General features: G+C 44.1%; 1 protein-coding gene across 2 annotated transcripts in view; it reads right to left on the bottom strand.

Annotated features, from left to right (window-relative positions):
• Positions 1–298: 298 nt before the first annotated feature.
• The window catches only part of VMA22 (vacuolar ATPase assembly factor VMA22), a 38,168-nt gene continuing 21,064 nt past the window's right edge, over positions 299–17,402 (bottom strand). Inside the window, exon 5 of one of the 2 annotated variants that reach the window (XM_085863809.1) lies at positions 299–982. In XM_085863809.1, the coding sequence (XP_085719935.1) occupies positions 909–982 (74 nt within the window). In that variant the 3' untranslated portion in view covers positions 299–908. Of the gene's footprint in view, positions 983–3,318; positions 4,149–17,402 lie in introns of those variants that run through there. The other variant, XM_085863808.1, reaches the window with a different exon arrangement.

The following is a 17,402-nucleotide window of genomic DNA, read 5'->3' as shown; positions in this document are numbered from 1 at the left end:
AGGAATGAAACGGCCTTTTCATATGCCAGACTTTGCTGATGCAGTGTTCCAGGATAGTCCATTGTATGAAGCCATAATCGACCACAGCTGCCTCCAAAAGCATCACAGTATTTGGGACGCAAATATATCCAGCTCGCAAGCATCGGCACAAACAGCGATGTGACGCACATGCACATCGGCACAAATAGCGATGGAAATGCACCACACACACAGGTATCCAGAGTTTACGGCACAACTTCCAAAGGCTCGAGGTCTCGAGGATAGAGATTATTTGAAATGAGAATTCCATGCACTTCGGTCGACTAGTATTACAGTTATTTATTGTATTTCTAAACCAGTACATGCCAAACTAAACAAAGGTTCCATAGTTCAACGGTACCAGTAAGCAGTTTCGGAAGGAGGGGGCGGGAGAGGAGGGGGAGAGGGAAACAGTTTTGTAAGAGTTGTGATAGCAGTTTGAGTTCAAAAAAAACTTGAATGTTCAGTACACAATGTGATAAAGAATAAGAGACGTCATGATTCGAGTCAACTAAAGGCCACAGGATGGTTTTCAGGCCTTGGGTCGAGCAATATCTCTGCAATGGCCGATCCACGTCTCACTCATGGTCGGCCTGCGAGTTACAGTGTCCTGGCCCGGCTCCAAGGCCAAGGCTCACTTTGGGGGCTCAGTGGAGGAGGGTGGAGGCGCCAAGTGTACCCAGGCCATTGTGCAGTGTATTTCCGTCGTGAGCCCGGTATCCTTCCAGTCCCCTCAAGTCAAGGTCATCCAGGCTGAAAGTAGGCCACATGAAGACAAAGCAAAGGAAATTCCCTCGCCCCCAGACTGCGATGGTTTACAAATATCCGACAACATTTTAAGGGTGAATGTAGAATAACAGGGTTGGTCATTTTAAACCTTTTCATTGTTCTTAATTGAGAATGTTACACAATGATGATGATGCGAGTATGGTGGAACGATTCACTGGGGGAACAACCACTGAACCTGCAACGAAGAAGGGCAAATGCAGCTGAACATTAAAGTGAGGCTTGAAGAGCAAAAGAGAGCAGAAACCAAGCCGAGTCGATCAAATATGAAACAGAGCAAGGATGTGAAACGAAGAATCGAATCATTTGATGGATGGTTTGTACAAGGACTAAGACAGCCAATTCTGATATACCGTACTCTGTTACAAAGCTGAGGTGCTGCCAAAATAGTTTCACGGCAAGGGTTATACTAGGTGGTTTCCAGCAATAGTTAGGGCAGGAGTTTGTAAATTGTTTAGGGTGCCGGTGATCACTTGCCTCCTCTTGCTGATGGACACCGTGGGATCCTTAACGCTCAGCGACGAATGCTGGGAGATGCAGTGCCAGATTAACATCCATCCGAGGGACGGCACATACATTGATAAATCACCCTGCCTATGAAACACCAGGATGACTGTTTATAGCTGGGTCAGGATTCAAACCCAGGCTACACAGCTTAGAGCAAGCGTGCAAACCTCTGGACCATCCCACCAACCCTGAAGACAGGTAAGAAGTATTTATTAATTGTACTGTAGTTGTGATTTCGTAGGAACAAGAAAACATCACAATCCTTCAGTTTGTGGAACCAAAAGATCTGATATCCTCGAACATCGTAGAGCCTCGGACACCGTGGAGCCTCGGACACCGTGGAGCCTCGGACACCGTGGAGCCTCGGACACCGTGGAGCCTCGGACACCGTGGAGCCATGAACATCCTCGAGACGTGAACATCCTCGAGACGTGAACATCAGAGAGACGTGAACATCAGAGAGACGTGAACATCAGAGAGACGTGAACATCAGAGAGACGTGAACATCAGAGAGACGTGAACATCAGAGAGACGTGAACATCCGAGAGACGTGAACATCCGAGAGAGCTGAACATCCGAGAGAGCTGAACATCCTGGAGACATGAACATCATCGAGCCTCGAACATCCTTGACCTTGGCCACCCCAGAACAGCTTTGTTGACAGTTACAGCAAAAGAGACCCAGGATTGTTGACGTGGCTACGGACAATTACATACGCCTCAAATCAGAATCGCAGAGTATATTTACTTTGGCAATTGATCATAAAGCGCAACCGTGGCACGGGAAAGATAGCTACGTATTTATCGAATGACATTCATAGCGACATCTCTTCAATGATGAAGAAGCGGATATTTAAACCACGTCCTTGTACATGATTTACAAAGTGAAACCCAATTTCAAATCTGTTTCACAAAGATATATTTTGTTTCTCCTGTGGAAAAACAAACAAATAAACCAATGTCACCCACAGGGTGACCCGTATCTTGCCAAAAGGTGACCACGTGTGACTTCTTTAAGGTCACACTGAGGTGAACAGAGCTGCTATCCACCAGGAGCGACTCCTTGAGGAATATCTGCTGACGAGAGATTCCGATGAGAATCGTTCTACAGAGTAACCATGAAAAATATGCGTTTGCCTCATAACGTCACCAAATGACGTCATAATGTCACAAGTTTGACATATCTAGAAAGCACTCATCGAGGTGTTCAATTTGAGGTACTACACGATATGGTTCCTAAAACTTGAAAATTTGACCTTGGGGTCAAATATGTTTGACCTTAGGCGCTAACCATGAAGGTCAAGGCCAATCGCCACCAAAAATTAATCAGCTGAGCGCCAGACCATGAACTATATTCCCATGAAGTTTGAAGACGATCCGATCAAAATTACTCAAAAAATAAGGGTTTCGTCGACTCCCCTGATTTGCGACAAAGTGACCTTGACCTTTGACCTTGACCTTCAAAATTTTATGCGCTGAAAGGGACCTCCATAGGCCTCTGATATGCGAAGTTACAAAAATTTCCAATGATAACTGTGCTCTGCAGAATTTTTTATACGTGATTACAGACAAACAAACAAACAAACAAACAAAAAAAACATACAAGCTAACTAACATATCTTGCAAAAACTTCGTTTTGGCAAGATAACAAGAAGATCAAATTCTCCTTTGAAGTGACGTCACTGAGCATCTCTTCCACAATAAATGGCCTTGGCACAGGGGTATTGAAATGTCTGACGTTCGGGTTACAGAAAAGGCCGACGTGTATAGATTCGGAACGAGAGGAAGAAATTTGCTCAGAGTACCACAAAACACCCCTTTCACGAGGCATTGTGCGACATTTAACGTCCACAAGCGAGTGCTAGTAGGAAGGACAGCCGGCATGAGGACCCGGCAAAGAAATAACAAAATAAGTATTAAAAGGTCTTCATTTGGAAGCAACAACCTGCCTTTGCGGCACCAGGACGACATTTTATAGTCATTCAAATATTTGCAAGCATAATAACGATTGGACCATGCTGACAATTCTTTTTATTTCTTTATTACATCTTATTGTTATCTTTTGCGGTCCCTTGGTACAAGTTCCTAATTTCTGGAATGAATTCCATTAACAAGGAATGGGAATGATATTTCATCATTTCTTCTTCGTTCGTATGCAGTGCAAGGCTGTGGGGTAGCATCATTAGCTGAGGGTGCGGCTGTGCCGCTCACGCAATTCCCTCTGCTGGTTAGGGTGGGAATTTGGGATTTGTTCATGTTGCCGGTATTAGCTCACCGACTCTTCGCGAAGGACACCGTGCGATCTTGTAATCAAGGCTATTATATGAACAGGAGGGTTGGAGAATTGATAAAAAAAAAATGATGGGGACAAAGACTATACCAACAAGTCGTTGAAGAAACCCCGAACACCTCACCCTCCCCCAAACCCCGATGCCTGAGTTTGAAAGTAGTTTGGAACCAAACCGAGAGAAAAGTCGGTCCTGCATAGTTAAGGCTCCACACCACATCGTGGCACAATCTTCATTACAACAACATGGTCACAAAATATCTTGGAGTGGGGACACCAAATAATATTTGGTCACATCATAATGCGTGGGGCTTCGGAATGGATGAACACAATTACTTCCTGCAATAAGCAAGTTTGCAATCAGCGTGGCGGCAGCTCACGGTGGGGAAAACGATGGCCATTCCTACAATGCTAATCGGAAGAGGGGACGTCACGGCCTCGGTTCTTGGACAACAGCAGTTGCTGCTTCTTCTCGAGCAGGTGGCTGTAGAGATCCTGCGCATCGTGCAGTTGGACCTGCAGACTGGCCAGCTCCACTGATACGGGGATTGCTGCAAGAAGAAGTGAAGGCAAGGAAAGAAAGTGCAATCAAATCAAAGTGTAAGTTACTTTGTCAGGGTGTGCCGAATCTGTGCAACAATTCTGGGTTGAAACGGCAGGATGAGTAATTGAGATCATACAGTGTCAGTTGTCTCACATTGAAAGCTTTGGAAAAGCTTTGGCACTGGGGGTAGAACGTGTACCTCTGCCAAGCTGAACAGTTTACGTTTTGTATCCAACTGATAGGCTGAATCCGGATTCAGCCTCTTCACCAAAATCGAAACCAGGAGCGACTCCTTGAGGAATATCTGACTACGAGAGATTCCAATGAGAATCGTTCTACAGAGTAACCATGAAAAATATGTGTTTGCCTCATAACGTCACCAAATGACGTCATAATGTCTCAAGCTTGACATATCTAGAAAGCACTCATCGAGGTGTTCAATTTGAGGTTCTACACGATATGGTTCCTAAAACTTGAAAATTTGACCTTGGGGTCAAATATGTTTGACCTCAGGCACTAACCATGAAGGTCAAGGCCAATCGCCACCAAAAATTAATCAGCTGAGCGCCAGACCATGAACTATATTCCCATGAAGTTTGAAGACGATCCGATCAAAATTACTCAAAAAATAAGGGTTTCGTCGACTCCCCTGATTTGCGACAAAGTGACCTTGACCTTTGACCTTGACCTTCAAAATTGTGTGCTGAAAGGGACCTCTATAGGCCTCTGATATGCGAAGTTACAAAAATTTCCAATGATAACCGTGCTCTGCAGAATTTTTTACACGTGATTACAGAAACAAAAAAACAAACAAAAAAAAAAAAAACATACAAGCCGACTAACATATCTTGCAAAAACTTGGTTTTGGCAAGATAATAATTCATCCTCGTCACAAGCCAAACCTGTCTTCATGTTTTTGAAATATCATGCCGTATATAGTTTTTGGCCTTATCACTCAATGGTGAAAAATCACTTGAAAAATTCCCGGATCTTCAGCAAAACATAATCAATTCGTCCTTGTCACACACCCAACCTGTCCACCAAGTTTCATCCAAATCCGTCCTTACTTTTTAAGATATCATGCTCACCGATAGATAAACAGAGGTGAAAACATATCCTCCGTCGACCTTCGGTGGCAGAGGTAACAAAGGAAGAAAGAAAGTGAAGCAAAAGTGTTCGACGAGGTTGTAAAGCCTTGTCTGTATAATCATTTGACATGATTTGCATCATCACATTGACATTCATTGCATAAGTGATCCTTTTACGAGAACGCGACACTTCTGTTTTTACAAAATAAAATGCGTCAGATGTTGTCCTCTTGTGAAAATTCCCACTCTGGTGGTTTTCTCACAACATTTGCCGATCGATAGCCTTCCTTCACACAGCCAATCAGGTTAGTCACCAAGCGGATGTTCATGTCACTCGCAGTACGATTTGTGGGCAAATGTACGTGAGAGCGATGTACTTATTGTGTCGGTTCCCCTTTGTACACAAAGAACACCGCTCACAAGAAACACGCGAACCACCTGGTCACTTTGTTTGTGATGCAGAAGCTGTTGCCCAGACACACCAACACTTTGAGATAACAAGAAGTGTAAACTGGTGTCCTGGAACGTCCAAGAAGACCAGACCACTTCTCCACTCGCAGTCCAGACAGGAATTTCTAATTTGTTCAGTGCCGGCGACAACTCACCTGTTCTTCGCGAACGGCACCGTGGCATCATTGACCTCTACCGACCAACGTTAGCAGATGGCACACCTAGTTAAACGTCTATCTGAGGGACTATGCAGACACTGATTAATCGCTCTGCCTGTGAAAAAACACCAGGGTGACAGTTTATAGCCGGGCCCACATTCAAACCCAGGCTGTACATCTCAAAGGTGAGTGTGCATACCTCTCCGCTCTCCAGCCTGCTTGTGCACTACGTCGGGTCGGCAGCCATTGTTTGGGGTAAAAGCATGCTTATGAGTGGGTGGTCTTCATCAGAGAAATGGGCAACCTTGAAGGAGCAAATGTATAAACTGCAGAGTAGGTATATCCCAGTAAGGTGCAATGGTAGAGGCATAGAGATACCAGGGTGGTTGAGCAGGAAAGCACACGGTAATTTAGGATAAGCAGAAAACATGGATCAAGTACAAAATAACATGAGTAGAGTCCGAATCTCATCAGTACAGGAAGAAGCAGAAACTAGTTTAAAAAAAATAACTCGGCAGGCCAAAAGGGAATATGAAAAGGAAATCATCTGGAATATTAAACATAACAGCAAGATATTCTTTAAGTATATAGGGGGTAAGGGAAAGGGTTCAGAGGAGTGTGGGTCCACTGAGGAATAGCAAAGGAGAATTGGTGGATGATGAGGATGAGATGGCAGGATTATGAAATCGTTTTTTTGCTTCTACATTTACACGGGAACAGTCAGGGGAACTTCCCATAGTGGAGAGTATCTATCTTAGGGGTGAGGAGGAGAACTTCCAATACTGGAGAGTATCTATCTCAGGGGTGAGGAGGAGAACTTCCAATACTGGAGAGTATCTATATCAGGGGTGAGGAGGAGAACTTCCAATACTGGAGAGTATCTATATCAGGGGTGAGCAGGAGAACTTCCAATACTGGAGAGTATCTATCGCAGGGGTGAGGAGGAGAACTTCCAATAGTTGAGAATATCTATCTCAGGGGTGAGGAGGAGAACTTCCAATACTGGAGAGTATCTATCTCAGGGGTGAGGAGAACTTCCAATACTGGAGAGTATCTATAATCAGGGGTGAGCAGGAGAACTTCCAATACTGGAGAGTATCTATCTCAGGGGTGAGGAAGAGAACTTCCAAGAGTGGAGAGTATCTATCTCAGTGGTGAGGAGGAGAACTTCTAATGGTGAAGAGTATCTATCTCAGGGATGAGGAGGAGAACTTCCAATACTGGCGAGTATCTATCTCAGGGGTGAGGAGGAGAACTTCCAATAGTGGAGAGTATCTATCTCAGGGGTGAGCAGAACTTCCAATACTGGCGAGTATCTATCTCAGGGGTGAGAAGGAGAACTTCCAATAGTGGAGAGTATCTATCTCAGGGGGTGAGGAGGAGAACTTCCAATAGTGGAGAGTGTCTATCTCAGGGGGTGAGGAGGAGAACTTCCAATACTGGAGAGTATCTATCAAAGGGGTTAGCATGGGAACTTCCAATCGTGGAGAGTGTCTATCTTGAGCTTTTAGAAGAGATCGAAGTAAGAGTCAAGGAAGTGAATAAACAGCCCGACAAATGAAGGGATGATGAAGTTCCAGGATCAGATAATATGCTTCCTGGTGTGTTGCGGGAGTTGGCAGGGCAGAGAAACGGGGTGTTCGTGGATATCTTCAACAGGTCGTTGGAGTCGGGACAAGTACCAGAGGATTAGAGAATAGCAAATGTCACATTGTTATTTAATAAAGGTTCCAACGAAGAATTAGGGAAGTATGGACCTGTTAGCTTGACTTTGGTTGAGGGAAAAGTGTGAGAAACATTAATTAAGGAATGGATAGGGAAACATTTGAATAACTTCAAACTAATTAAAGGTAATCAGCATGGATGTACCAAAGGGAGATCATATGAAACAAATTTATTGGAGTTCGACAAATTAGTTTCTGATTGGATGGATGAGAGAAGTGCAGTGGATGTAGTGCATCTTCACTTTCAGAAAGCATTTGATAAGGTACCACATAGGAGGTTATTTGCTAAGGTGAGGGCTTGTGGAGTGGCTGGTCAGGTAGCTAACTGGATTGGAAACTGGATTAGTGATGCGAAGTTAAGAGTGGCTGAGAGTGGGAAGATGAAAGTAGTGGAGTACCTCAGGGAACAGTACTCGGACCATTATTAGTCATAATTTACATAAACGATTTGGATCGTGGGGTTAAGAGTCAACTTTCTAAATTTGCCGATGATACAAAACTTGGAGGTGAGGTAGATAGCAGATATGGTTTGGGGAGATCAGATTGGGCAGAAGATTGCCAGATGTAGTTCAACATAAAGAAATGTAAAGTGTCGGGGATGGGGAAGAATAATGAAAAGAGAGATTATATAATACAAGCGGCAGTCATGGAGCGTTTCACACAGGAGAAGGATCTGGTGGTGGTAAAAGATGCTGTTGAATAACATTTGAAGGAAACAGGACTTCATACATTGGAAAGGAGGCGATTATGACGGAATCTGATAGAGATGTTTAGGATAATCAAGGGTGTGGACAAGATAGGTGCAGTGGAGTTTTTCAGCACCGTGAATGGTCGAAGGTCCAGGGGCCATAGCTTGAGGATAAATAATACGAGAGTTCGGACAGTTTTATGGTAGGGGACTTTTAGTCTGTGGTTAATGTATGGAATGGTCTCCACGGAAAGGTAGATACGTTTAAATTGGATTTACATAGGTACCTGGATGCATTGGAGATAGAAGGGTATCGGGATATCGGCTTGTGTGGATGGAAGGTACCTTGAATGTGGATGGGTGATGATGGTGGGGGTTGGTGCAGCACAGGCATGATGGGCCAAATGGCCTCCTCCTGCTCAAAGTTCCTTGTGTGTGGGCTCGGCTAAATATTTTGTTGTTGTTTTTGGAAGAAGCAACAGGGGAAGCAACATATGGAATGATGGAGAAGGAGCAAGGGAAGGGTAGGGACGTGCCAAGCTATACAACAATGTCACGTTTACAGCCACCGCCATGACCGTTAATAACGAATCAAATGAGGAGCTGCAAAACACTGAAGGAGTTGTTTTACAGATTTTTTTTTGTATCCATAGTCGAGGCTCGTGGTAATAAGCCTGGTGTTGGCGCAGTGGTTAGGGCAGCGGCTTGGGATCCAAGAGGTCCTGAGTTCAAGCCCCGTTGGGCCACTGAATTAATACACCAGGGGGTTGACTCAGCCTGTCATCCTTCCGAGGTCGGCGAAATCAGTACCAGCATACTGGGCCGGTGTATACCCTGGTTAAAATAGGTGTACCATATCCCTGTGTCGCAAGAGGCGACCAGGGTTTCGTCAGGAAGGGCATCCGGCGTAAAACATGTGCCAAATCACTATGCGGATCATACGGATGATCCGCTGTGGCGACCCCTAACGGGAGCAGCCGAAAGAAGAAGAAGAAGAAGAGTCGAGGCTCGTGGAAGAGTAAGTACGAGTACAGTGAATGAATCAGGATGCAACAGGCCAAACGGAACAGTTAAGAGAGGGGGGAGGGTGGGACACCAACAGTAGAGTTGAAGGCAAAGACAGAGGCAGACTTGGACAAACAATGGGTGTGTGGAGGAATGGGAGGCAGGAGAGGATGCATGGGATGGACAAGGACAAGATGGACACAGAAGGAAACTCTCAAGAAAGAAAACTGGATATTTTGTAAGAAGGATGTGGGATGAGGTGGAAGTGGGGGAGGGGGGATTTATGAAGGTAGAGAAAAGATCACGGCTTTGGATTGGGGATGATTTGAGATGGTGGTGATTAGCTGTCTTTAAGACCAGCAGGGAAGAATGAGATTGAAGAGGATGTAGAAGTTTGTTCCACAGGTTGGAGGGGAAGGGGGGGGGCGGGGAGGAAGAGAGAAAACGAGTGTAGGGTGAGTAGTGATCATGGATTTAGGTACTTCACGAGAAGGGGGTTGATGGTGAAACGTATGTGCCCTGCATAAAGCTTGAGGGTACAAAGCACGTTGAGAGCTGTCAGTACAAGACCAGAAAGGAGGTGGAAGAAGGCAGGAAGAACACCGACTTGTCTGTGATGGGAAAATCAAAGGCCCATCGACTCAGCTTTATCACGAGAGATTCCAATGATCTTGAAGGCCTTGGTTTCCATGGCGTCATGCTGAGCAAGATATGAGGTAGGGGAGATAGCCCAGAGGGGAAACCAGTACTCCATCAAGATGTGGCCAACTTTGAAATGTAGTTTTCCCAAGAAAGATCATGGCTGATAGTGAATCCCAGGAGTATGAATGACCAAACTTCCTCAAGAGTATTGTTAAGAAAATGGATATGAGGGTTTTCGAGACGGTCCTTTCGGAAAGAGACAGTGAGAGTGAGATTTGTCAGGATTGAAAGACAAATTCCAAGTGTTTGACCAGTTTGTGATTTTTTTTTTCAAGGTCTGGAGAGAGGGAAGAGGCTGCAGCTTACATGTCTGAAGAATGAGGGATGTCAGGACAGAGGGTGCAGTCATGAGAAAATAGATAAAGGGGATTTTTCAGAGTCAAAGAGATTATTGATGAAGATCAGGAATAGGACTGGGCCCAGAAGCCTTGGAGCACTCCAGCCTTGACAGGGAGAGGAGATGAAAGGAGAGGAAGTCAGTAAGCCATGTGTGGAGTTTGCCTTGGATGCCATGGGCAGAGAGCTTGGAGAGTCAGGTAGGATGTCAGACTGCATCAAAAGCATGAGATATGTCCAGAAAAACGGCACTGATCTCATATCTGGCATTGAGGGCCTCCATCCATTTTTGGGTGAGTCGAAGCAGCATGTCCAAGGTGAAGTGACCTGGTCTGAAATCAAATTAGTGATCTGAGATTCGGTTTGTGGAGAAAAGGAAGGATTTCATATCAACTGTAATGATGGATTTCATGATGTTACTGATGATTGGAAGCCAGCTGATAGGTCTTTAGTTCAGGGGATCAGTTTCTGCACATTTTTATATGATGCAGTGATATTGACAGATTTCCAAGCAGATGGAAGATGACCTAGTGAAAAAATCATCGGTTGAAAAGGGCAGAGAGAGGACGTGCAAGAGCAGGTTTTTAGGACAAGTGAGATGATGTCGTCTGGTCCGGTAACACAGAGTTGCAGGTTGAAGGAATCTTCTCCACCTTCTCAGGTGCAAAATATAGAGTCCAGGAGCAGTTGGGTATGACGGAAGGATGGGTTCCAAGAGTGAGGGGTTGGGGAGTGGGGACACCAATTTGGAAGGAAATACAGAATTGAGGCGTTCGTCCTTCTCACGAGCAGAGTCAGGTGTGGTGCCATTTGAAGATAGGTAAATTATGGAAGGGGAGCATACTCCGGAAACAGACTTACAAGGTGCCACCAGGTTTCAGAGGAGGGAGACAACTTTGAAAGTTCATTCTTGAGGTTGGACAGATGTTGTTTTATGGCTCTTCTGAGAGTGGATACACACTTGTTGCAGACTTTTTGGAATGATCTGAGATTGCCTTCGGTCAATTTGCCTTCCAGATAGAAAAGGCAAGTTGTTTCAGAGCAACTGCTAAACCACAGGATTCAGTGTACCATGGGTGGGAAGAGGGGAAAGATAATTTAAGAAGAGATTGGATGAATCTTTGCATGAGAGAGAGAGGAGGATTCTGTGGAAGAATTCCCAGGCTGAGTTAACATCAGGGCCAGTAGATATTGGAGACCATTCCTGAAGAGAGATGACTGCTTGCAGTCCCTGTAAATCAGCTTGAGTGAACTGCCAGACTCGCTGGTGTTGAGGCAGCTCTCTGAGAATAGCCAGAAGATGTTGACTTTCATAAGCATATGGATCAGATGAATCAATTGGAGTAGAGCAAGAGCAGGAGATATTTGTGGGAAAGTTAATCATCACCAAGTCCAGAAGGGATGATTTGCCGTTGGGATAAATCCAGGTTGGAAAGTTCACAGATTGAGTCAATCGCATGGAGTCAAAGAAGTTCTTTGCTGAAGAGCCATGGCTGGTGAAAGAAGTACCTACACACAGCCAAGTTGCATGGTGACAATTGGAATCACCATATATGAGGAAGAGAGTTGGGATGAGTGATTAAAAGCTTGTCCATGTTGTTCGAGAGAGAAAGAGAGAGAGAGAGAGAGTGAGAGTGAGAGAGATGTAGATTGAGTCGTCACTGTTTGGAAGATGGAACAATACAGATTAACAAGAGGTGGGAGTGGAGGGGAAGTCGCAGCTCGAGGTACTCCTGGGGAATGTCTGGGAGGTGTAAAATCAGTAGATGGACAGTGAGAAATTGAGTTATTCATATAAACTGCAACCAAACTGTATATATATATATATATATATATATATATATATATATATATATATATATATATATATATATATATATATATATATATATATATATATATATATATATATATATATATATATTGTGGTGGAGAAAAAGAACACGTGTAGCATTTATGAAGGAGATACAATGGATGAAATTCATTCTTAAAATAATTTTTATTTTTGTTAAAAAGAAGCGTTTATATATAATGGAGATTCAATTTGGAGAAAAGAGGAGGGGAGGGATGTAGAACCAGAAGCAGAAGGAAATCTACTACATTAATGGCAGTCCTTCTGTCTGTTTGTTTGTAACCAATAAGCTCCTCGACCAGTGAACCGATCTTGATGAAACTTTACACACATATAGACCTAACATTCAGCTTCAGGATGCGCAAAGTGGCTTTCCATAAAAATGAAAATATATATGTATATATTAAATATATATATATATATATATATATATATATATATATATATATATATATATAAAAATTAAAAAATAAAATTTCCATTAAAAAAAAGGCTTTCGAATAGTACGCCGGCGTATTAATCGTAACAAAAGGCTTCATGGTTAAAAACGCTAGGGTTTTTTGAAACACAAAAATGTTCGTATTCGTTGACTTTTTAAACATACAAATTCTCCTCCTGTGATTTGAATTATTAAATTGCACGTGCACGGCAACAGCTAACTGCTGATATATCTGCTCATGAACGAGCTAGGCAAGCGGAGTCGGCTGCAAATAGAGCGTCACACCGACGGGCGAGAGAAGCACAAAACTCACGTTCCAGCTTTCTCGGTCCGGGTTTTGGCAAGACATCAAGGACAGTTTCCATTGCTGCGAGAAACATTGAGTGGCTCAAGGCCACCTTCAACTATGACCTCTCTGAGGATTACAGCAGCATAAAGCCTTCCTTCCATAAATCTGAGGAATAAAAGAAGCCTTCCTAATTTTCTCCATACAACTAATGCCTCAGTATAACTAGCGTGAGGAAAATAGGGCAAATTTCCTAGGTATTACCGGGTACTTCAGCTAGTTCAATATAAATGAGAATCGTTATGGAGTGAAAAAAAATTAAGTTTTTCTTCTGTTTCTTTGTTTTGATGCTTTTGGTTTCTCAAAAGAAAAACACTCACACACTTGACCTGGAAATGGGTGGTTACATCAGGAATAAAAGCGGACATGTGCTGAGATGAGAGGTGTATTGGCCTGAGGAAGCTCGCTGGGAAGCGGGTGAAATGTCGCCTGAGGCTGAGTCTGCTCTTACTTTTTACTTAAAGTAGCTGAATAGATCTCGTTACTTTTGGTTGGACGCGGAGTTTTTTCATTTTGAAGGTGTATAATCATAACTGTATCAGTCTTTCATATTGTTGTGGTTACCAAATTCGCAAACCACCATTCAGGTCCCTTAGGTGAGGTATCTCGGTAAGTACATGTGTAGTTAGGTCCAAACCCGTTGTCTAGTGGGAATACATGTCATTTATGCGTGCTGCGACTCTTCAGGATAGCCGTTTTTCTTTTACTATCTTTATTTTGGACCAACCGCCATGATTACCACCACAACCACAACATCAACCACCAACCACAACGCCGCTTCACCACAACCGCCACGACCTTCACGTCACACCTCGCAACCGTAGCATCGCCACCGTTCTTGCCCCGCTGTGGGTACCGGTGTTGGACTCGTGCAGGGCGCGCTTCGAACAGCGTGTACAAAATCACGGATTTTGTGCTTCAAAAACGGATCAAAAACGACACACGCCCACTTTTTGCCGTCCAATCGGTGAGCGAGGGGCGAATTGGCCCCGCCCCCAGGGCGATCGATATATGCAAATTTATGGATCAAAAAGCCTTCACGCCTACTTTTTCTCAGGCCAATGGGGAGCGAGGTGAAAGGTCGAAGGGAGGGGGTCAAAGATGAGAGGGCGAAGCTACGGGGCTGATAAAAGGACCGTGTTCGTGAGTCGAGAGGCGGAGAGTAGGAGAGTAGGAGAGTCCAACGAGGAGAGTCCGAGGAGAGTCCAAAGAAGAGTCCAGGGTCGGAGAGTCAAGAAGTCGAGAGTCGGAGAGTCCAGAGGCGGAGGGGAGGAGAGTCCAAAGAAGAGTCCAGAGTCGGAACGGAGGGGACGAGCTGTGGAGAGGCGGCAGCGGCGAAGGCAGACGAGGGGGTGCTCGCGTCGGTGCCGGGAGCTGCACGCCCGAGGGAGGCCGGCAGCGCGACCTGGCCGAGGTGGAGACGCACACCAGGGATAATAAAGATCCTCTATACCCCGAGCATCAGCAACCCCCTCCTGTTTCCCCCCGCGCTGAGATAGTGCGACAAAGGGGGCCCCTTTCCCACCCCCTGCCAGACACTGTCCGCGAGGCCTGCGGATTTGAGGCGCCATCGCCGCTCTGCGTCTCATCACCAGACGGGTAGGCGCGACCCGGTCTCGGCCTCAGGCCCGCCTCATCCTTGAGGGTATTCTTTCCTTGGTTTTGGGTATGTGTTGTCGGCGCCGTCTGTGAGGTAGAATTGTATAAGTGTTGCCGTGTGCTCGGTAGTCGGTATTAGCTCTGCATTGTTTTCGCTTTTATATTTGCTTTTTGTGTAAATGGAATTGTGTTTTTTCTGTGTGCTTTTGGTGGAATTGTATATGTGTGCTTCCCGTGTGCCGCGAATAAATGTGCTTTATTATTGAACTGTTCTCCCGCTTCGCTTCGTCTTTTTCTCCCATTGAATCCTCATCTTGCTTCACGTAAAGGGTTGGTAGTGGGCTGAATACGCCCGATAATTAATCGAACCGTCGAGGTCGACGATAACACCGCTCGGTTATTCTGATAGTACGGAACGGGTCGCTTAAGTGGCCCGTGTCCGAAGTCGACCTGCGGCGAGGTGCGATCGCCCGGTCTACCCTCCGCGTGGGTACTTAGGTAGGTCGAATTTGGCGAGCAACCCTATCCCACGCGGGGGCTGATTGGCTCGATCGCGGTGAGACCGAAAGGTCCACCCGTGACTGGTTCCCGGCGTTAGTCCGAGAGGGTCACGACTGGATTGTCCGTCCGGTGGGCGACGTGCCGCGATTCGAGTTACGTGGCCGTCAGCACGCCGGCGGGCGCGAATCCGCAACAATATATATATATATATATATATATATATATATATATATATATATATATATATATATATATATATATATATATATATATATATTCACACACACAAAGGGTGGGGTATTTATATCTGATTGTTTTATTATCCTTATAAACTTATTTGTTTCTAAACCAAATAAAATAAAATTCCTATACAACATAGGCCACATTTTTCACATTTTCTAAATCAATTTTGATTCTCCATTTCTTCAAAATTACATCAGACAAATGGGCCCCTTTCCAATTCGTGCATTCAGGACAGCGGATCATCATATTGTTCATTACCGCAAGCAATGTCTCCTGATCAATAGAGCGGATGGTTGCAGTGATGTTTGCCTTCAATTCATCGATCGATGTGGGATGTTCCTTATAAACGTTGCCCTTCAGAAATCCCCACAGGAAGAAATCTGGTGAAGTTAAATCTGCCAAATCAAAGTGTGCCTCATCTGTCACGATGACCTTGTTTGTGAAATTGGCATGCTCATTGCATTTAAAAAAAGATTGAAAAAAAAGATTGAAAAAAAGAAGAAAAAAAAAGAATGCTCCTTGCATTTAAAGTGCTCCATCATTAAAAACTTTAAAGTATTATCTCTGTAAAACAAAGAAAACAATAATTAGTTATGCCAAGACTGCTTCACGCAAGAAACATTGCAAATGAGTCAGATATAAATAACTAACTGTGTGTGTGTGTGTGTGTGTGTGTGTGTGTGTGTGTGTGTGTGTGTGTGTGTGTGTGTGTGTGTGTGTGTGTGTGTGTGTGTACGCACACACTCTATAGACACAAGAAGTTGCGTCACTCAATCTAGATCAGGTTATTTAGACATAAGTAAAACATGAAGAAGACTGTTGTTTTCAGCAGGAGCCAACGTTAACTTGAGAATGCAACACGGCGTTGATGGTACAAATGTACAAATGGCCTCATTTCCTTGTTCAAGGTCATACAGGAGTGTGCAACCACTCGGGACACTCAGTGTAGTCCAGTGGACACTGAAGACACTTTGTATATTAATTTCCATTCCGCATACAAAATGCAAACATTTTGATGCGATTATGCATACGAATACAAATAAATACTGGATTAAATTTCTTTGATTCCCGACAGAGAATCGCCTTTCAACTGAAGCGTGGAGACACCAGCCAGGCTCCGTCCCTCTCCCCAACAACACAAGGCGTATGTTTGGTGGATTTGCCAAGACGCTGTTCTTTCATTTTTTTATCATCAATTTGATTGAGAGCTGAAGGTTTTTACTGTGGCGTTGGCCTTCCACATGTGAAAATAATGTGGTACAGCACATTTCTTGGGAAATTGTGCCAGAGATTTTGAAACGTAAAAGGAACAAAACAAATAACCAAATGATCATCCATAACAATGACCTTTTCTACTCCCGTAGACCCTCCCCAAACCCACTTCTTTCCAGGTTTGCAGTTTTTCCTTCCTCAGAGTTTGCGGCTGTATCCATCTTGTTCGCCTCCTACGTCCTCCCCCTTGCCCTCATTTCTGCAAGTCTCCCTTGATTTTTGTCCCTCAACCCTGACAATGTGTTTGCCACCCTCTCTTTCTACTGTTCCGTCATGATCCGTTCCATGGTTGAGCTTCTCCACTATATACAAAAACAACAACAAACACACACACACACACACACACACACATATATATATATATATATATATATATATATATATATATATATATATATATATATATATATATATATATATATATATATATATATATATATATATATATATATATATATATATATATCTAATTCAACAACAAGCACAGAATGTTGATGTCAAAACCCAGTGTGCCTCCACATTGTTGCAATATACAGAATGTCACAGTAACGCCGTACTGTTCCCATGTTTTAGTTGTTTTGTTCTCGTAGTCAAGGCCCTGTCTGCAGCCACGGAAAAGCCTCTCTGGAGGTGGGTTGTGGGTTGTGGGGGTGGAGTAAAAGGAGGAGCGTCCTACATCTCACCCTCTCTTTCTTTCTCATTCACCCTCTGATATGGATTTATATTATAAAAACAATTCAAACAGCAAGGATTCCTGAAGCATGACATCTCATTTTAAACAGATAGTGCATTTATCCTGAGAGGAACTGTTTAATTCTCGATAGGGTTCGCCACCATCTGCTTGAGCACCAGCGTCCA

The sequence above is a fragment of the Eptatretus burgeri genome, chromosome 18 (genome assembly GCF_056783735.1).
Source record: "Eptatretus burgeri isolate ZD-2024b chromosome 18, Ebu_testis_v1, whole genome shotgun sequence".
Lineage (NCBI taxonomy): Eukaryota > Metazoa > Chordata > Myxini > Myxiniformes > Myxinidae > Eptatretus > Eptatretus burgeri.
Note: the sequence above shows the minus strand (reverse complement) of the source record. Positions and strands in the feature narration are given on the sequence as shown.